The following is a 21,528-nucleotide window of genomic DNA, read 5'->3' as shown; positions in this document are numbered from 1 at the left end:
CCTTTTTTCAATTTTCTCTCCTTAATTTATGTTCTCTGTTTCCTTCTTAATGTCTGCTTTGACAAACACGAGTCCAGTTGAGTATGACGATGCGGAGTATGGGATCCCGGTTGTTTGTTACTGTGGTGAAAGGCCAAAGCTACAACCTTCTTTTACAAGGAAAAACCCAAGGAGGCTCTACTACACATGTCGAAATAGAGAGGTAAGTGGCGTCCAAATTTGGTTGAAATGTTTAGACTGGATCACTTACAGTGACCCCGAGGTTGCATAAACATCAGATTTATTTTCATTTCTGGAGGTTTTTGTTGAAAAAAAAACTTTGCAGGATGGGGACTATCACATTTTTAAATGGCGGGATGAAGCTATGATGGAGGAACTTAAAACAGTGAAGGAAAATATTCTAAAGTTTACTAGTTTGAATCAAATGCCTGAAGCGCTTCAGGAACAAAAAGAGGATTGCTAACATCTTAAATATGCACAAGGAAAATCAGATGGAGTTGGAAAGGCTGAAGGCGTTGATTGCGTACAAGAGTGATGGATTACCTATGGAGTTAAAACTGACGAATGTGTTTGTTGCGACTTTGGTTATAATAGCAATAATGACCTATTTTTTCAAGTAGATTGGAAGTTTCATTAGTAGTACTTTGGGTTGTGGTTTTATTGTTTAACATTAAGTTGCTCAATTATGTGGGTGTTGCTTTATTATATTTGGTTTAGTTACATTTTTTTATCGTCTAAAAAAAATGATTGTTTGAAACGTTGTCCTATTATTATTACTGACCAAACTCATGAATTAAACATAAACATTTGTAATGTACACATACATTTAACATTAAAGGTTGGCTGTATTAGGAAGATTCTTACCAAATAAAATAAAAAATAAATAATTAACCATGCGTAATACACACAACATTTTACATACAATTAATAGTATCCACGTAAGATAGATTGTTGGTATGTAGGTAATGTAGATAACATAAAGAGTTCAGCGGCGTGGTTTAAAATTTTGGAATGTAAGCAACATTCACAAATGGAAACATAAGCTACGATTTGTCGTCAGTCCGCGCGCGCTGGTCGAAATATTCCAACCGGAGTTTGAAATCTTTAACCTCAGGGAAGCATGGTTCAAATATCACTTTCGAGACACCCGGTTGACTAACCACTTCCATCCCTCCTGCGGTGCGAGAAAATAAGGAAAAAGTATCACTTGCAATTAGTTTTCTGTAGTTAAAAGGTGTTTGAATTGTTTTAAATACGTTTACGTAATATGTACCTCCATCCTTAAACTTCGCCCTCCAAAATTGCAAGACTACAACTGGTTTGCCTGAGCATAGCCAAAAATTGCGGGCGAAATCATCGGCCATTTGATCATAACCTACACATTGCAAGTGATGACCCCTACGCACAGAGACACCTACGTTAATAGCCCGTTATATCTTTAAAGTGTGTGAAAGGTAATAATCGCGAAAACGACTCACTCAAGATTCATCAATGAAAACCGTATCAACCGGGTTTTCTCAGCAAACCGTGGAGCAGTTGGATCGTCAACGAATATGATTGGTTCGGCGTTAGTAACTTCCCCCATCGTGTCTATGATGTCATGTCATTAGAATTATGGTATTAGAAAAGGGAACAACCGAATGCAACGTTACCTAAGCAGCAGTTCTGGGTGAAAGGAGACCATCGTTCATAAATATTGTCGAAGGCGATGTAGTCGATGTAGTGATTGGTCGACAAGCAACGAATGTTGTCCACAACCGTGTCAGCAGTATAATTGATCCAGAAGTTGGACGCCACGACCTTCACAGCAGATGTGTCGTTAGCGACGACGAAATTTGAGAAGGTTTTCCACGAACCCTCCTCAATCCCCGTACAGAACTGGGGCAACAAGTCCTCGCTGATTGTTGCCTGCATCTTCTCTCCTACGGTGCGGAAAAAAGTTCAACTATGATGTATGAATTATTTAATATTAAGTGCATATAATATGATGATGAGACGAGTCACTTACGAAAACATCTAAAAGAACCATTTCAAAAGTAGAGATGTTTGCTTCTCTCTTTACCCACTTGCGGATGATCTTAACAGAAACCTTCCAATCATAACGCCACGTGTGGATATCGGATAGCCTGTCAAAATGCACCATAACTTTGTTGCACTTATGTTTTCCGGGTGATAATTGGTTATGAGAGTCGAATGAATACTTCACCGGGTGAGTATTTGTCTTCTTATATAAGCAGCAAACAAAAACCAATTGATTATCCATCTTGTGGCTTTTCAAAACGTCGTGACTGCAGTCCATACAGATACCTCGTATTTAGATAATTAACACGTGTAACTGCCGAATAATAGATTGCATGTACTTTTTAATTATGACCCTAGAGTCCACGTTATATATCCTCGAACAATAGATTGGTAATTTTCACAAACCAATCCAATGTAAAAATTTATCAAATATCAACGAATAGTGAATATTAAATACAAACCAATAGCGTTAAAGAACTGTGTCTGTTGAATAAAAATATTAAAGAAAATCCCAACCGTTGCACTGTTTGAAAAAAATATTTAAAAATTGTTAAGTAGTAAAGCTAAATCTTTGTTTTTGGTAGAAGACGGGAAACTGAGGCCTCAGTTGTGACGGCGCATTTGGATGTCCGATAGAGTTGTTTCCATCCCGAGTATTTGAATTAAGGTGTTTAGATCTGCGATAAGTTCTACAAGAGGAGCGAGAATAGAAGTCCGCGACGGAAAATTTAAGGAAGAAGAGATTACGAAGGTCGGGTGAAATCAGAAAAAAGGCGACTAGTTTCAATCCCTCTTCCATCACCGGTGTTGATTCAGAAGGTAAGTGTTTCTCTTGACTTCCCCTTTTCATTGGAAGAGAGATTGGTCCCCAAATTCTATATTTGGTTGGAAGAGTATCTAGAAAATACATTTAAGAATCGATTAGATTAGCCCAGGTCATGAATTCCATGAATAGTTGTGTATTTGTGGCGGGCAAAGGATAAATAACCCTAATCGTGAAGAGAATTGAACTTTGGTAGACATTGGAATTTGGGTTATTGGCTTAGTGTACGCACATACTAATAAGTACGTTAATTGTTGGTGGTAGGATGGATCCCGAAGAAGTAGAGATCGTTCCTCCATTGAGTTTGATCTACCGAGGAGGTTATTTGCTCTTGACCATTACCCTCTCCAAACCAAGATCAATGCGTATTCAAAACAGGAATATCTTTCTAACATAGCGAAGGTGCTGAGTGGAACAGCAGAAATGGAAAACTCGTTAAAATCTCCATTTGGGCAGCTTTTTCGTATCCCTGCGAACACGACCTCGTTCTCCGGGAAACTAGTTCATGGATTTGTTTGCCGTCAATTGGTGAACAAAAAGCAGCATGAGATGTGGATTGTCTTTGGTGGTAATCCAATAAGTTTGGATTACAAGAATTTTCAGAGTTGACAGATCTCGAGTGTGGAAATTATCCAAAAAAGAGAGATGTTAAAGCAGCTACAAAAACGCAATAGGGATGTAAGACTGTTTGGGATGCACTATTTGGCGAAAACAAAGAACCAACGATCTCCGAGTTGGTACAAAAGTTGGAGACTGAGGAGATGGAAACGTGGAAGAAATTAGCTTTAGCGCTGATAGTAATAGTTGATGGAGTTCTAACATGCGTTACGCAACCAATAAAACCAGATCCTAAGACAGTGGAAATGACCAAGAATATAGATTTTTTTTTCAAATACCCATGGGAAAGGTTGTCATTTGAACGGACGTTGGAGACTATTACAGGCTTTAATTGTCCAGCAAACGTTGACAGTTTAGTGAATATTTTCAAGCAACAATCATTTGTTGTTCATGGATTTCCTCTAGCACTCCAGCTGCTGGCTTTCACTCTATCACAGCACTTGCAAGATTAGTACCGTATGACGTACAAGATCAGGCTTTTAATCAAAGATCGATCCATAATCTGGCTAAACTGCGCCCAATCAGGACAGCAGACATCTTCGCTTGCGAGGCTGCTAACGAGGTATGTACTTGGTTGATATAATACGTAAACGACTTGAAAGTATAAGTTTCGTAATATGTTTATATTTTTCTAATACATGTTTCATCTTATAGGTGGTTATTAGGAGGATGGTGGGTAATGGGGAGCATCGTGATAGTGGAGAATTCTCGTGGCGTGATGAAGAGGAACACCAACAAGTTGACAACATTGAAAATCTGATTAAAGCTGGCCACAAATGGGATGAGGCAATATGGTTGGGAGGTGATGATGAGTGTCCAAAACAGATACGACCTGAAGAGAAAGGTTTGTTGACATTTATACATAACAAAAAGGCTTCATTATAAATACATTTTTATTTTATTAATGGCTTATTATTGATACAGTTGCAGTTGACTCTCGAAAGAGAAAAAGAGCAGACACCGCAACAATTGAAAGTAAGAAAGAGAAGACCACAAAGAGACCTAATGTGCGACTGGGGGTACGCCCGTTGTTGATAAACGTTTGGAAGATGACCTATTTGAAAGGTATGCGGAGGAACTAAGCCGGATCTACAGGAAAGAATAAGCAATGATAAAGGAAAATCATGAAAACATGAAGATATTCGTCCGTACAGAGATCCGCACGGAGATAAGAGCTGCACTATTGGAGGTTAAAAGAAACGAATATGGAGAACCTTCTTATGCTTCGAAGACAGTTTCAGAGAAGAAGTATTCAAAACAAAAAAAGAGGGAAAACTAAAAAGTTTCGAAGAATGAGTTCAGTAATGGTTAGGAAAAAAAAGGGGAGAGAAGGTCAGAAACAGGGGATGCGGTGACAATGCTAAAGTTGATATGACAAATAGCTTAAGGGTTGTAATTTTTTCACTACTTACATATATTAAATTATGTTGCTATCGTGGTGTGCACAGGATTATCGAAATACTGATGGTTCAAAGGATGCCATAGATGGTGAACACTCTGTCAGTGGTGATTCGTCAGTTGGAGGCTAGGTAATGGACAACATGTCATTTAGAATCCAGGTCAATCAAATTAATGTGGGTGTTTTTGTTTATGCACCTATCATTTACGCTTTATATATTTGACTGTAGGGTACAACACGTAGTCATATTAATGGGTGGGTAACCGATAATTACGACTGTGGCATGAACGAACCATCCCCGGACAATGGAGTTGATGAGTGTCGCCAAGATTATGACGCGGGGGAAATTGCTGTGGAGCTATCACCAACTAAAACCGTATCCAATGTAAGTATTTGACACGAAGTGGAGATTACAACACTATATTCGTATTAAAGCATTGTCCACCTTTAATTGAACAGATATTGCTGCAGCTGAATACTAAAATGGAACCTGATCTGCATTGTAACAAAATGGTAGGTCAGGAAGTAACCATAAAGGGGATCACCATCTGTGGGTTTCATATATATATTCGGTTATTTGTTTATCTCCTCCGATCTAAACGTGTAAAAATGTATTTTGTGCCAAGTTCCTCCTACAAACACGCGGTTCAAAAGTTTCTTTATTTTGAATAGGTGGATGGGGAAGAACTGCATCAAGAAGGCGGAAAAGTCGAGTGGTTTAACAGTAAGGAAGGGGACATAATACGTAAGGAAGGCGAGTTAGTTAAGGGTTGTAACAAAACCGAAAAACCTGTAGAAAATGAAACTACAGTTGACGGTCAACAAGAGGTAAGTGTCTAACTTTTTTGATTTCGATTATTTGTGACATTAGTGTACGTAAGTATAAATCTATGTACGTACATCTTATTAGGCCGAAGTCCAAGCACTACAAAAGGAAAGTGATGTCGAGGAGGGCTGTAACAAAACTGATGGACATGTACAAATAGAAACTACAGTTGACGTCCAACCACTAGCAAGTGTCAAACTTTTTTTTTCTCGACTATTTGTAATATATATAGTGTCTACTTAGATGGTCAAGTGTACGTCATAATTAATCTATGTACGTACATCTTATTAGGCCGGAGACCAAGCAATACACAAGGAAAGCGATGTCGAAGAGGGCTGTAAAGAAACTAGAGGTCAACCAGATAAAAGTCCTGGGGAGGAATGTATTCCCGGTGACTCAGATAATTTAGTGCTGCAGTCGGTTATTATTGTTGATGAAACAGGACGGGCAGAGGAAGTGATAATGGAGATACGTGAGAATCAACCATCCGAAGCCATAGTTATAAAAGCAGGGTCGGTTTCATCTGACCTGATGGAACATGTTGATGATGGAAAATTCGCCAAATTCACCGAGTTGATAAAACGCGATAATGTGTAAGTGTAGTATATATTACTCAGATGACATAATTGGTATGCTCAACCATTAATATAGGATATTCATAACAATATTGTGCAGTATACAAAACATTTTCGGATTCCGCAAGGCAGACAGCCTATTCTTCTCTACTCTTATATCGCCCAAACAATGGGTCCATAGTCAGGTACATATTTTAAACTTTACGTACACGATTTTAGGTGTGTTCATGGTTTCTTGTTGGATTTATATTGGAGTTGGTTTGCGTTTAACTGCATCTGCAGCACATGGAGATGATTGCCCTAACGCTGTGGCACAAAAACGGAGAAGACATGATAAAACGAAGGAGCGTAATTTTGGACCCCATTCTCTTTTACGAGTTGACAAGAAGGTTCCAAGCATTCAACAAGTCCACGACGAAACAGAATTTCTGGTGGGACAAAGTACTCATTGACATCGTCAATGGAGAATGGATGCACCACGAACCAAGGTTGAAGTGGGTTACAGATGTGGACGTTATATATGCTCCAGTGAACTGGAAATCTACGCATTGGGTAGGAGTGGGCCTAAATCTTAAAACGAGACATGTTTCCATTTACGATCCTTTGATAACCTCCACCAGAGAACCTCTTGTGAGGTCCCGGATCGAGCCGGTGATTAAGATGATACCGTACCTACTTCAGAGGGTTAACGATGTTAATTACCCTGTCGATCCATTTACCGCTGAAAGGGTCAACAATATAGGACAAAACTTGAGGACGGGAGATTGTGGACCTTTTGCTATGAAGTTTTTAGAACTGTTGAGCATGGGTAAACCGATGGCTGATTGCTTGAAGATCACTGACAACAATATTGACAATTTCCGAAGGACGTCTACGAAGCTGGTATCGGCCCAATAAATTAAGTAGCAAATAAACATTCTTCCTGGTTGTACTTATTACTTTCACGCAGGTGGTCCATCTGATCCTTAACCGTTTTTAGGATGATTTTAGTTCGATGACTTGGAATACAATTTAATTGCCTCGCTCATCATATCATACCTCTACCTACATGTTGCCAATGTACGTAGGATTGCCAGTAGGGACAACTTAGTGTGCTCTAAATGGAGAGAAACTAAGCACCAACCATGCACCTAAAAATAACGTCTATAATGTTAGAGAATCGATTGTACGTACACAGATGAATATACGAAAAGTAGACACTTACATATAATATGTACGTACATAGACCATAATAAGGCCGTTACTTAGTTGATGATACGTACACATCTGATAAAGGCCTAACATATACTAATACTAGTTAGAAAGACGTCATAATGATACATATCTAGACCCAGCAATATACAAAAAACACTACACCTAAAGAGGGTTTAAACCGATCGGAGCTATGTGAGTGACGAGACGTCGGATAATCTAAGAACGACATCCTCAAATCACACATGTTACCAAAAAATATGACCAAACACGCATCTTCTATTAGCAACACGCGTAAAACCAATCTTCACCGGTTCCAAAATCATACTGCTCCGGTAATGTACATGGAACCTAACTTCTTCAACTTTTTGATCCCGAGTTGAACTCAGCTTCCGGATAATCTAATGTCTCTGACGTAGCATCTAGTTGCAGAAAGCAGTCTCGGTCTGGGACCTCATCAAACACTTCTGCAGCAAGTTTCATCCTAATCGAAGGCATGGCCGCATCACAGAGGCCTGTGTAATTTAGTCCAAGAGCTATACACTCTAAGCACTTCAACGTGTACACACCACAGTCACCTTGTTGATAGTTCTGTGGGAGTCTTTTCACCCGGTAGTAACTAAATGCCCCCCCCCCCCCGATATTCTCATCTTTGTACTTCAGGTGATATGCTTGTATCAAGCGTGGAATCATTTTTGCGAACGGCTTACACTTCCTTTGTAGACTTGCGTCGCTTCTACCGCTGTTTATGCTATCGTAAACTTTTAGCCTTCGGTGGACTAAGTCAGCTTAGTTATCGAGGTTGTATGGGAAGAGCAAGGTGTCTACATCGTCAACCCACACCTTGTGTGTCATTCCGTATTTTGGCAGCCTCTCCACGTACGTCTCAAAACAACCTTCTCCAAAAACCCATTTCTTAGAGGCTTCCATTCGACGGAATTCGAATGCCCACGTACTAACAAACAACGGATCGAGGAAAGCAATACGATCTGTTATATATGGGGATGGCGTTTGCGTCCCCCTAATACGGAACATATGCATACATGTGTTCATGTGCTGCAACACGAGTGACATCTATCAGGCATTAGTATACCATAGTTAGCTGCATCAGATGTTATGGAACAAAACTACGAAGCTTACCGCATCCCATAACCACCCAAATGTTGTAGTTGGCCACGATTGTTTAGTGGTCAGGAGGCAGAAATAAAATTCGGCATTTCCAGTGCAAGGTACTTTACCCCTGAATACCAAAATTAACAAATCAGTTATAAATCGTAGTTGATATCCTAATACAAACACTAATTATATAACAACTCAAAATGAACACTTACAAATCATCAGTTAGGAAGGACTTCAGCTTTGCAACTTTCTTAGGACTTGCCTCAGTAAAAGGATCGTACACTGCGGGAGATAGGACTACAGTTTGGCTTTCACGTCGGGTAATTAATGCAACTCGCATTGATTCGTCATTGGGGCTTAACCCTATGTTAGTGCCCACTGGATCTACTAATAGAAGATCAAGCTCTCTTGAGGGAGGAAACACCTTTTGTAACAAATGTGCAAAATACCTGGCTTTCTCCTTATCTTTCAGTATATGAGATGATGCAGGAGTACTGGTCCCCTCGGTTAAATCCACAACAGATTCGCACTTTCGATCCGACCATACAGGGTTACCACTACTTGGGAGATCACCACTTACCGGATGGATAACATTAATAGGAACGGGTTGAGCACCTGCTCCATCTAATTTGTCATTATACTTTGCTCTTTTATCACCTTCCTCTGTCTGCCAACTCTGTACTCTTTTGCCATGCTGTACACTGTCTACCATCTGCTTTGGAATTCGCTCTACACTCGCGGCTTCGTTGCCCTCTGGTTCGATTTTAATACTCCCAGACCACATGACCTTATCCTTAATGGCTAACGGATTCCTAACACAACTAGCAACTTTATAACCATCCTGATCCGAATGCTTCATCTGATATAGCCATGACTTGAACAAAGACATGTATTTGACGTTATATACAAGACATTTGAAATATAATATGACGCTGTTAAACTAGAGACAAAGTATACAAATTGCAAAATTTGTGTGTACGAAAAAATCATATATCAAAATAATTACAAAATTATACAACTTCACAATACTGAAATTAATATTGTTTCCTCGAATAGATAAATACAAAGACTTCATACTGAACACTAGATATGTAATAACAATTTTATCAATACGGTACGCAGATCATACCTCCTCTATTTTTGGTTCGTCATTTCTTATTGTACGAGGTCCTTGCACATGCGCTCCTTCATCCGTTGAGTTGATAACAACTTTCTTCAATAGTTGAACGTCAGTCTCAAAGTTACACATCCTACTCTCCATACCTTGAAGTTTGTACACAACTTTCGCTATTGCTCTAGCAAATGATAACTCAATATTATCCATTTTCGCCCCTAGTGTTTCAACCATAGTAAATAACCTGCCACTACCATCTTCACCCTGCACACCTGACTGCTTATCTCCAGATGCCTTCTCTGCTGAACATTTGTCCCCAACACTTTCTTTCTGCTCCTTCGCATTTTTGGGGACATTACTGATGCTTGTTGGGGCTATTTCAACGAAATCATCGTCACTTACCCCTGCAACAGGTTGCCTCCTCTCCCTCTTCTTCGTATGTTCTCCCTTCCTTTTTTAACACAATCCCATTCTCTTTCATCCACTTTGCCATTGATCACGTCTAACAGCAGATTATCCAGTTTCTTCTTCATACCTTCCCTTACACCATACACAGAATACACTCCTGGCCAATCTGGATATATGAACTCCAAAGGTTTAGGTATTAGATGCTTCACCTGAAGCTGCATTTTGGATACCATACCTTTTAATATGCTTACTATTAGATAAAATGCTAACAAATAATGTATATGTAAATTGAAGGCATACCTCCCCATTATTAAGGCGTTTGCTACCGGATATGAAGACTTCAATATCCTTCCTTGGCCTCCCTCCTCTCCACCTTAACAGAGGCAAATCTACACCTTCTATTACATTCCCATAGCTAGCCCCCAGCACCTTCATGCTCTCAAATGCCCATATCAGCAATACATGGACACATCCATGGAGGGTATAACCATTGTTAGGTAACCCAAGGACTTTAATGGAATCAACTAAACTCTTGAATCCAACCCTACCCCATTGAAAACTCTCAAATGCTTTTTCATTCAATGCCTTTTTTGCGTATTCCAGAGGTATCCTACTGTTCCTTGATAAACCAAGCACTCCAACATGCACAAGATACAACCGAACAATCTATGTCTTCATTTCATCAGGCCACCCACGGCAGCTTCTCAAACCGTCAACTAGCTCCTGCCAGTTGGGTCCATTAAAAGCTTTCACCTTTAAAGCCGCCCATAAAGGTGTATGATCGACTTCACACTCTGTTTCATCAATCTTCTCACAATTCAAACCACTAATTTTTTCATATTCATATAGAGAGAACCTTAGCGGCTTTCCTCCAACCAAAAACCATACCTCCGATGGAATATCTATTGACAATTGATTGGTCAATAGATAATGAATGGTCTTCCCACAAAACAGATAGTTGGATTCCGCTAGATCCAATAACACTCACAGCTGCGATTTCTTTCTTATTTTGTCGTACACCTCATCACCAACGAAGCCTTTCAAACCAGCTAGATTGGACAAACTACAATCATGGTGCATGCTTCTCATCGCCAGTGGAAATTTACCATCCGGATACAGCCTTCTTGGATACCTCTTCGCATTATTGCTTGACCCCATAACTACGACAGAAGCATTAGTTTTGTTATTAATTCAATATCACAAAACATCTGTTGCTTAGATTATCAATGAAACAACATGAAGTCTCACAAATATCTTCCAAAAAACAGAGTTCAAAAGAATACTGAAAACTAACATGAATATCGTCATAAGTAACCTTCCACAAAATACAACGCCTACTATGAGATACTCAAACTCTTTCTAAACAGTAAGCAATAGAGACTAAACCACGATATAGAAATTTACCTCACAGCAGATCGCTATATTTCCCTCCTCCTCAACTTCAAACCACCTCGTCGTCAACTCGCCGTCCTCCCGTGGACCACCAGCCAAACGTACTCCACACAGATTCTGTCCACGCCGCACGCTATCAAAATAGTTTCAAAAAGAGCCGATCTCAACCCAACTTTCGTAAGACAAACAACACAAAGATTTAAGGGATCGATTCCTGCTTTTATTGGAATTCTCTATTTTTCGCTTTTAAGATCTTCGTTTTAAAAGAAAATGGCATAAACCGTAATAAAACACACAACCCTGGTTTAGAAGTAATAATCAAACTTTTCTGTGTTGTTTGAGTAAGTCGAAAATCTAAACGTGTTATTCTAGTAATAAACCTACTTTTATGTAATATTCTAGGTAATTTCCCTTAATAAAATGCAGATTTTTTTCTATATATGTTGTGATTTGAACTTTTAAAAACAAAGATATATTACTCGATCTATGAAGATAAAATGTGTGTTTTAATTTTCATATTGGCGGATTGGTAAAACTAAATTTATATAGCTGATAAATTAATATTATTTATTATAATTATAATATTAAAATTACTATTTCATATTTTATAAAATAATGATGCAAATACAACAAACAAACAATATAAAACTGTAATATACCTAAAAAAAATATTATAATATTCTAAAATAATTAGTACTAGGTACTAACCCGCGGATAACCGCAGGCTGAATATTTTTTTAATAAAAATTTGTCATAATTTATTTTATTATTATGTTATTTATAATAGTTTGTGATTAAAAATTTGGTTTGCTTATAATATAAGTTTTGTATTTTAAAAATATTTATTGAAAATCTGTCAATAAAACATTTGTATGTAATGAATAAAATTGTTTAACCCTTTGTCAACTAAACACAATCCTTACTAACATGTAAAAAAGAGCAACTAAATATAGCTAGTAAAAGTTCTAAAAAGTCTCTTTGAAAACAATATTCATTGTTTTCTTTGAAAACAATATTCGTTGTTTTTGTCGGTGGCTTCCTTTTCTTGTCTGTAATAATTTTAACCTGTGGTAGAAATTTATTTTGATAAAATTTGTAGTTGTATATTTTATTCGATTTGGTTTTTAAAATCTTACCTGTTAATTTTTTTTAAGTATGAATTAGTTTTGATTCTAATAGATTTTTTTTTTACTTTTCTACAATTTATTTTATTGATGTGTCCCCGATTTTAATTTTTTAATTAATTTTATTTATTTAATTTATTAAAAAACTTAATTATGTTTTTAATGGTAATTGAATGTAATTTTTACACAGTTTAAGGCTAGTTTCATATTTATACTTCCTAATTAATATACAGTAGGATAAAATTTGTAGTTGTAAATTTTATTTGATTAGATTTTTAAAATCTTAGCTGTTAACTTTTTTTTTAATACGGATTAGTTTGATTCTAATAGAATTTTTTTTACTTTTCCACAATTTATTTTATATAATGTATCTATGATTTTCGTTTTTTAATTAATTATATTTATTTAATTTATTTATTAATTTTAATTAAGTTTTTCTAATGGTAATTGAATGTAATTTTTTACACATTTAAGTTTAGTTTCATATTTGTACTTCCCAATTAATATAGTAGGATTCACAAAAATATATACAGATTTACAGCACAATTAAAAAGTAAATATTATCTCAACCAAAATATTTTTTTAAAAAATATAATAATAACTTTTATTATTCTATTTTTTTTTTAAATGTTGATCCATACTTAAACTACGGGATATTGCCTAGTAATATATTATTTAAGATGTAATAGAGAGTCGTGCTTTAGACATATATGATACGAAGGTCAAAGACGAATTATTAATATATCTATATATATATATATATATAAATTAGTCGACCAAAAAAAAAAGACATAAAGTTTCACTTGACCTCCAAATTATATCGACTTGACTTGAATACTAAATTAAGATAAGTTTCATATGATCGCAAAATTTACATATAGTTTTTAAGGGATTAAAAAATTGTATTTGTTTTAACCAAATAAACATCATTGTAATAATATCTGTAATCAGACCATATTCATATCACAAGGGAAGAGTTACCTATGGTATATCTTTATGTATCATCTTAAGCCTAGAATGAGAGAAAGAGGCATTTGTATAGCGAAAGATAACTTGCCGGCCAGGCTCGCTTTTTCTTATTATAAAAAGTAGAACAAAAATATCAACTATATATATATATATATATATATATATACACATATAGAAAGCACAATCTTCAGAATGTATATTGAATCAACTATAAAGAATAAAGTTAGATTCAAAGCTGCCGGCAAGTCATCCTTGGCTGAACAACAATGGCCTTTTTCCCACATACAAGGCCTTAGATGAGATGAGACGATCCATTCACACCTTCATACATCTTCATTTTTATTCCTATCCAGAACTATCTGGAGTGAAAGTGAATTTTTTTGGACAACGAAAGTGAATTTTTCTAAATAATAAAAAATAAACCTAAATAACCAAAAAAATATGAGAGCAAAAGAGGCGTTTGTGAATTGTGAGTGTAGTTGTTGTTCCAAAATGTTTGGGAAAAAAAATAGTTGAAGCAAATGAGAATATATAGAGAAATAAGACATTTGGAAAATTGGAAGAGAGATTTAAGAAAGAAATAACAAGAGAGACATTTGGAGAAAAGATGAAAAGATCATTCAAGTTTGTAAGTGGCATTGTCTTGCTCGCTTGAAGTAAAACCTATTTGAAGGTGTTTCGTACTTACTGATTTTTCTACCAGTTTCCAATTGCTCATTAATGTTTTGGTTTCGCTGCATAGGCTCGTCTTCCAATAGCTAATTCGTACATTTATAAAAGTTTTATAGTATGTTCCTAGTCTTGAATAAATATTTCTAAGTTTATATTTTATTTCCCCGAGAGGAGCATGCAGCAATATGCATATTATATAAATAGACAATGCACGTAGGAGCTGTACTATACATATAAACTTATTCTGCTAGTAAAATGCATATAAAATTATTAAGTGTTTATAATTTGTAATATAAAAAAATTGTAATGTATATAAATTAAAAGGAAAACAGGACATCAGCTATTATGTTTTCTTGTAAAAACATCAATAAAGTAAAATAGATATTAAACAAGACAAACACAACTTCAAGTTAATTCGAATATACCATTTCTTACAAAGTATATATATATATTAATACACACATTTAACCAGTGGAGAATTGAAAAGGTAAAATACTACAATTGTATAGTATGAAATAGACTGTGGAAGTAAATAGAGTACTGACTAAGGCGCACAAAAGAAGGAAGTGTGTACTTGAATAAGTATAGAGTTATGTGAAGTCGATATCATACATGTACACTTTTACATATCTAATTTAAGAACTTACATTTTAACAAACACAATAAAGTAGATGTACAATTCACTTCTCTTCCTTTCAGTTATCTTTTCTTCACCACTACTGTGTGTTCATCTGTTGTATATTGTCATGCTCTTGTTTATCTGAGTATAGAGGTGCAAATGGATTTGTATATAAAAAATGATGACTATCCAAACGCCCAAAACAACTAATTCACATTTACCTGCATTCATTAATTTGACATATATCTGTATATCTATTTTATTTACATTGAAATTAATTAATACACAATATATAGAAATGAAAAACGAAACTACACGATCATTTTTTGGTAAATTTGATCCACGGATTCATTCGAGAGTAACCTTTTACTATAGTGGCACTAGAAAACTCAAAATATACAACTATAATTATAAAAAGACTACTTGTTAAATGTATGAATTACCACTGAAATATGACGATAGCTATAGTAAAAAGTTTAATATTCACCATAGTGTCTCGCATGTGGTTGTTAAGCCAGTCAAATTGATATTAAAATTGTTAAGCCGGTAAATACAAAAAAAAATTACGGTGTTCACCATATAATTTTCTTCAACTGTATAAATTACTTGACATACAAATTAAATATGTTTTTTACTAACTTGATATTATATACATGATAAAAATCGACCAATTTTTAGAAATTAATTGTACTATCAGTTTCATTTTAACATCTCTTAATTCATTAAATTTACTGATTCAGTATTGCATATCTTTTAGAAATTTGAAATGTCTGTATTTTGAATTTCCTTAGCTTGTATTTGTTATGCATTTAGCTAGGACAACTAGTTGTTTTGCATCATTTTAGAACCTCTTTCGTACATTTTGCATGTTTAGAAAGTTTCTGCATCATCCTTGCATACATTGCGCATTTCGGAGTTTTTCAGGTGTCTAGGAGTTTTTCACTTCCACAATCGAGCGCTCCTCACTTCCACAATCGAGCCACGCTCCTCACTTCCACAATCGAGCGCTCCTCACTTCCATAATCGAACCACGCTCCTCACTTCCACAATCGAGCGCTCCTCACTTCTACAATCGAGCCACGCTCCTCACTTCCACAGTCGAGCCCTCCTTACTTCCACAATCGAGCCATGCTCCTCACTTCTACAGTCGAGCCCTCCTCACTTCTACAGTCGAGCCATCCTCACTTCCACAATCGAGCCACGCTCCTCACTTCCACAATCGAGCGCTCCTCACTTCTACAATCGAGCCATCACTCGAGCCACCGGTCTAGGGATTGAGCTTTTGACGTCTTCAACAAAGTTGTAGAGAATTGAGTCATCTTTCCAATTCCATTTATTTCAAGCCAATCGGAGGTGTGGTTCAAGAGTTATCATCGTTTTAGTGGATGCGTATACACCCAGCTCGAGCCACTTTCACCGACCATGCTCGAGCCATTTTCATTCACCCCACTGGAGCCACTCCTACTCACTCCACTCGACCTCACTCTAGGGAGAGACGACACGCGACTCGACCGCACATGTCAGGAAGACGTTCCGTCCTACGCGCTTCAGGAGATTCCCAAACCGACACTTCACCTTGTCGTTTTAAGTTTTAGGGATTTACATGTTTTTACTACAAAATACATTTTGTTAAGTCTTGGGTGAGGACATCTTATTTTTTATCTCGTTTTCGTTCCCAGAAGATTTCTGAACCTAGCCACCAATACGTTCTAAGACTTGTATTCCGATATCTTTGAGATTTATTCAGATTTTGCACTTGATTCCTTCTACAAAGTTGTTCATCTTATTTTTATCTATCTTATTATGCTTGATTCAATGATTACTGTGTTTGCATCCTTGACTATGATTTTCGGATCTGAGTAGTGCGGTAGTTCTTGAGGATGGGATAGACTAGGTGGAGGATCTTAGGATGTAGGGTGTTTAAGCTTGATTTGTAAGATTCCCTTCTGGACTAGAGTTAGAATTACTAGTTTCTCTCTGATCAATTGGAACTAGGTTCGAGACATCTCCACACCCAAAAGGTGTTTGATGAAATGTCTGACCAACTAGTGCCAGAGACTTACGTTCCTAGCCTAAGAGATTAGTTGTCTAGGATGTTTGTTGACGTGAATGAACTTGTTTGTCATGCCTGCTCGACCACGTTTCTCTAGCAAGAGTTAGGTATGGAAGTGGTTGAGTCTGAGTAGCTTTTGCCAAGAGATTGGATTAGCTAAGTTGTGATGTTCATTGTTTAGGGATAGTTTACTTGTGGTATGTTAAACACTCTGTAAACTAGGATACTCCACCGACATCAATTACCCCATCCTTAGGACTTCTTTCTTTCTGATTTTTATTACATTCCTGAGATTGTTTTGTTTCTCGCTTATTTAGTTCATGCTTAGACTCGTTTATGTTTTTATTCATTTCCGCTTCTTGTCATGCAATCTCATTTCTAGTACTGCAACTCATTTTCGTTTTGCATTTTGACCATTCTAGGATTGTTAGACAAACACTCTTCTTGAATTGGCTTGACTTGTGATTGCTTGATTGCATCTTGATTGTTAGCAACATCTCATTTGGATTGACACCTTAAGTACTACAACACATAAGGTTAATTGAACCTACTAGGAGATACAAAAATCTTAGTATCAATTTGGCGCCGTTGCCATTTGGGATTCTTTTTGCTACATTTAAGATTTCAAGTTTTGCAAGATTAAGTTCTGTTACACAATCATTCTGAGTACTGACTTGCTTTGGTTTCCTGCTTGTTTGTTTTGCATCTCAGGTACCTGTTGATTGCAACCTTGCATGCACACCAGATCAAGAGGGCATCAGAATCTCCTTCCTGTTATCGACAAAATCAATCGGTTGCAACGACCACGACAAGCTCGTCAACCCACTGATCATCCCGCACAAGTCACTATGGCACAACATAATGAACCACCTCAAGGACCGCAAAACATTGGTGCTGGGGATGCACCGAACACTCATACTCAGCGTGCTGGAATCATCCCTCCCGCCGTGCAGAACAACAACTTCGAGATCAAAAGTGGTCTGATCACCATGATCCAAGGAAACAAGTTTCACGGGTTGCCTATGGAGGATCCACTCGACCACTTGGACGAGTTCGACCGTCTTTGCAGTCTCACAAAGATCAACGGCGTGAGTGAGGATGGTTACAAGTTGCGCCTCTTCCCTTTCTCTCTGGGAGACAAGGCTCATCAATGGGAGAAAAACCTTCCCAAGGGATCAATCACCACCTTGGATGGTTGCAAGAAAGCATTCTTGGCCAAGTTTTTCTCCAACTCCAGAACAGCACGTCTCAGGAATGAGATTTCCAGCTTCACTCAGAAGAGCTCAGAATCATTCTATGAAGCATGGGAGCGTTTCAAGGGTTACCATAGCCAGTGTCCACACCATGGTTTCAGCAACGAGTCACTGCTGAGCACTCTATACCATGGTGTACTTCCAAAAATCCGCATGCTGCTTGACACTGCTTCTAACGGTAATTTCCTGAACAAAGACGTTGATGAAGGATGGCAATTGGTTGAGAATCTCGCCCAGTCAGACGGCAACTACAATGAGGACTATGACCGCACAGTTCGCGGTGATGCTGGGTCTGAGGAGAAGTATAAGAAAGACCTCAAGAATGTCAATGAGAAGCTTGACCGTATCTTGCTAAGCCAGCAGAGGAGCGTCCACTTTGTATCTAAGGATGACCATTTCCAAGTTCCAGATGGGGAGGGCGAGCAGACTGAGGAGATCAGCTACGTTCAGAATCAGGGTGAATACAACAAAGGTTACAACCCCTACAAGACGAACCCAAATTTGTCTTACCGAAGTACCAATGTTGCTAATCCACAAGATCAGGTGTACCCGCCTCAACAACAACAGCAAGGTCAACAAAAACCTTTTGTGCCTTACAATCTGGGATTCGCACCAAAACAACAATTCCAGCAGTGTTACCAAGCTCCCTCGGGACCACCGCCAGGATTCCGCCCTCAACCAGTTCCGCCTACCCCAGCCCTAGATCAAGAAATGAAGCACATGCTGCAACAACTTCTTCAAGGTCAAGCTAGTGGTTCTCTGGATACTGCTAAGAAGTTTGCTGAACTCAGTCAGCGGATGGAATGTTCTTACAATGATCTGAATGTCAAGTTTGAAGCTCTTAACTCCAAGATGAAGTATATGGAAGGCAAGACTGTTTCTACTTCTACCCCAACAACTGGCCAACTACCTGGAAAAGCAGTTCAAAACCCCAAGGACTATGCTACTATGCATTCCATCACCACCCAAGCTGTAGATGTACGGCTTACTGAGGACACTGAGAGTTTAGATGGGGAGGAATTTCTTCAATATGAAGTTCAGATAAAGGATCCTGTCGAGGTGCTCAAGGATCCAATTAAGTCAGCCAAGCAATCTAATCCTGAAGCTACGAAAGAACCCACCGCTCCCAAGGATAAACCTGCGAGATTCATTCCTCCACTATACAAGCCACCCCTACCATTTCCAGTGAGGTTTAAGAAGCAGCTTACTGAGAAGTATAAAGCTCTGTTCGAAAAACAAGTCAAGGAGATTGAACTTAGGATGCCTTTGCTTGATGCATTTGCACTTGTGCCTCAATATCAAAAGTTTTTAACTAACTTGGTAACCGAAAAGACCAAAGAGAAGGAGGAGATAGCTAAAGGTGCTCAAGCTAAGGCTCTGGAAGATGAGAGGGTAGTACATGACATAGGTGGGGTTATTCATGAATGCAAGGCTGTTATTCAGAAGATGATTATCCCAAAGAAGCTAGAGGACCCTGGTTCTTTCACCTTGCCTTGTTCTCTAGGTCCATTGGCCTTCAAAAAGTGCCTATGCAACCTTGGTGCTTCAGTAAGCCTCATGCCACTCTCTGTAGCTCGAAGGCTAGGATTCAACGAATACAAGTCATGCAACCTCCGCTTAATATTGGCTGATAGGACTACTAGATTGCCTCATGGTCTATTAGAGAACCTGCCCATCAAAATTGGACAAGCTGAGATTCCTACTGACTTTGTGGTGCTGGGAATGGATGAAGAGCCTAAAGATCCACTAATCCTGGGAAGGCCTTTCTTAGCTACAGCTGGAGCAGTCATTGATGTCAAGAAGGGGATGATTGATCTCAATCTGGGTAAAAAATTCAAGATGAAGTTTGATATCAAAGATTCTAAGAAGAAACCAACTATTGATGGACAGACCTTCGTGATTGAAGAGAAAGATCAGAAATCTGGGTTTGGCATCTTTGAGGATGTGAATGAGGCAGAAACAGAGGTTTTGGTAACCAAAGAGAAAACTCAAAGTGTCACTCGACCATTCTCCAACTCGAGTGCAGTCGTTACCCTCCCTAAGCGTCGAGACCTACTTCCTAATCACCAACCACAAGAGACAAGTCCTCCCGCGCTTGACAGTTTGTCTGAACCCCAAACAACCAAGATCTTAAAGGATACAGTGGCGGAGTTAACAGCCATGTTGGAGGAGATGAGAGGGCAAATCATGCAGCTCCAGGATAAAGTTAAAATCTCTTCTCCAAGAAAAGCAAGACAGAGGTTGGGGATAATGAAGAAGAGAAGCTATTTTCTTATTGAACCTGGGCAGAATGCTAAAGAGTATATGGTTAGACAAGACATTCTAGAGGGGTCTACAAAACTCGACTCGACCAACACTGGCACATCACGCTCGCGACTCGAACTTCCCGACTACCTCACTCGAGCCGCTGTTCTCGCTGTTCCGAACCGACGAATCGAGCCAACCTTCCCAACTGCCTCAATCGAGTCACATTCCGACTTCCTCTCTCGAGCCACTCACGACATCCGCTCGAGCCCACATCAGGGCATGCACGGAGTTGAGCAGCAGATCGAACATCAAGGGGATTATCAGCCCACAGAGGTGGTTGTGCTAGTATCTGATCATTAGTCGACCAAACCACTGAGGACACCCCTGCGGATCCGGAACAAGGTGAATGACAAAGTCAATATAACGCTCCTCCTTGGGCGAGCATGGACTCCTTCTTCTACTACTGAGGTACTCCGACCCTCCCTTTGTACATAGCATTTCATTCCTGCATTGTTTCTGTTGTGATTCTTAAATCCTGCTGAAAATTTTTCTTACACAGGAGACTGTGTAATTTAAGTTTGGGGGAAGGTTTGAGATGATGTATCTGATGTTGTGTTCTGTGATTCTTATTTTAATTTTTGCATCATATCATGTTTGAGTTTGCATCCATCTATTGCATAAAAAATTAAAAAAAAATAAAATAAAATAAAAATAAAAAATCGAAAATTTCCACAAAAACAGAGTGTTCATGTAGTTTGCACTTGCATATTAAGATTGAGTCTAGGTTTATTCATATAGGGTTGTTGCATTTAGCATAGGGGTTGATGATGATTGTAACCTTGTTAGCATGATGGATTCAATAGGATAGGATCAAGACCCTTGTTATTAGTTCTTTGATGCTTGTTGATTGAGCTTGAAAATGTAAGATTGAAGCATGTTTTGAATTGATATCATTCCCTATCTACCTGAACCTAATCCTGACTTGCAATTATCATGTGATGCATTGAAGTTGAACTCATGGATACCATACACATACTTGGATTATCTTTCACATTTTTACCACCCTTGTCAATCCAAGTAGCTGATTCCCATCTTTGGAACAGT

At 38.0% G+C, this 21,528-nt stretch overlaps 1 protein-coding gene and 1 non-coding gene across 2 annotated transcripts; both read right to left on the bottom strand.

The window, feature by feature from the left end:
* Positions 1-8,243: 8,243 nt before the first annotated feature.
* Positions 8,244-20,339, bottom strand: LOC147933398 (uncharacterized). Its single transcript, XM_087477436.1, has 10 exons — positions 20,245-20,339; positions 11,500-11,620; positions 11,202-11,255; positions 10,806-10,902; positions 10,396-10,730; positions 10,195-10,310; positions 9,703-10,138; positions 8,786-9,513; positions 8,595-8,694; positions 8,244-8,510 (listed from the first exon to the last, which is right to left on the bottom strand). Exons 1-10 carry the CDS (start codon positions 20,337-20,339, stop codon positions 8,244-8,246), a joined length of 2,349 nt encoding a protein of 782 aa, XP_087333562.1.
* On the bottom strand, positions 18,169-18,275 carry LOC147933399 (small nucleolar RNA R71). The gene has a single exon (XR_015576751.1). It is a non-coding gene; the product is annotated as a small nucleolar RNA R71 (small nucleolar RNA).
* Positions 20,340-21,528: the final 1,189 nt, after the last annotated feature.

The sequence above is a fragment of the Camelina sativa genome, chromosome 12, assembly GCF_030686135.1.
Source record: "Camelina sativa cultivar CO46 ecotype springtype chromosome 12, ASM3068613v1".
NCBI lineage: Eukaryota > Viridiplantae > Streptophyta > Magnoliopsida > Brassicales > Brassicaceae > Camelina > Camelina sativa.
The sequence above is the reverse complement of the archived record's forward strand: the minus strand, read 5'-3'. Positions and strand labels throughout refer to the sequence as shown.

Bases quoted from the DNA above. Each gene is read 5' to 3' on its own strand.
- LOC147933398 (XM_087477436.1), bottom strand. From the start codon at position 20,339: ATGGCTGTTAACTCCGCCACTGTATCCTTTAAGATCTTGGTTGTTTGG. The intron at 10,903-11,201 runs GTAAATTTCCAC...AATTGTGAGAAG, and splicing joins AAGAAGGCTGTATCCGGATG to ATTGATGAAACAGAGTGTGA. The intron at 8,511-8,594 runs GTAAGCTTCGTA...CTCGTGTTGCAG, and splicing joins TTGGGTGGTTATGGGATGCG to CACATGAACACATGTATGCA.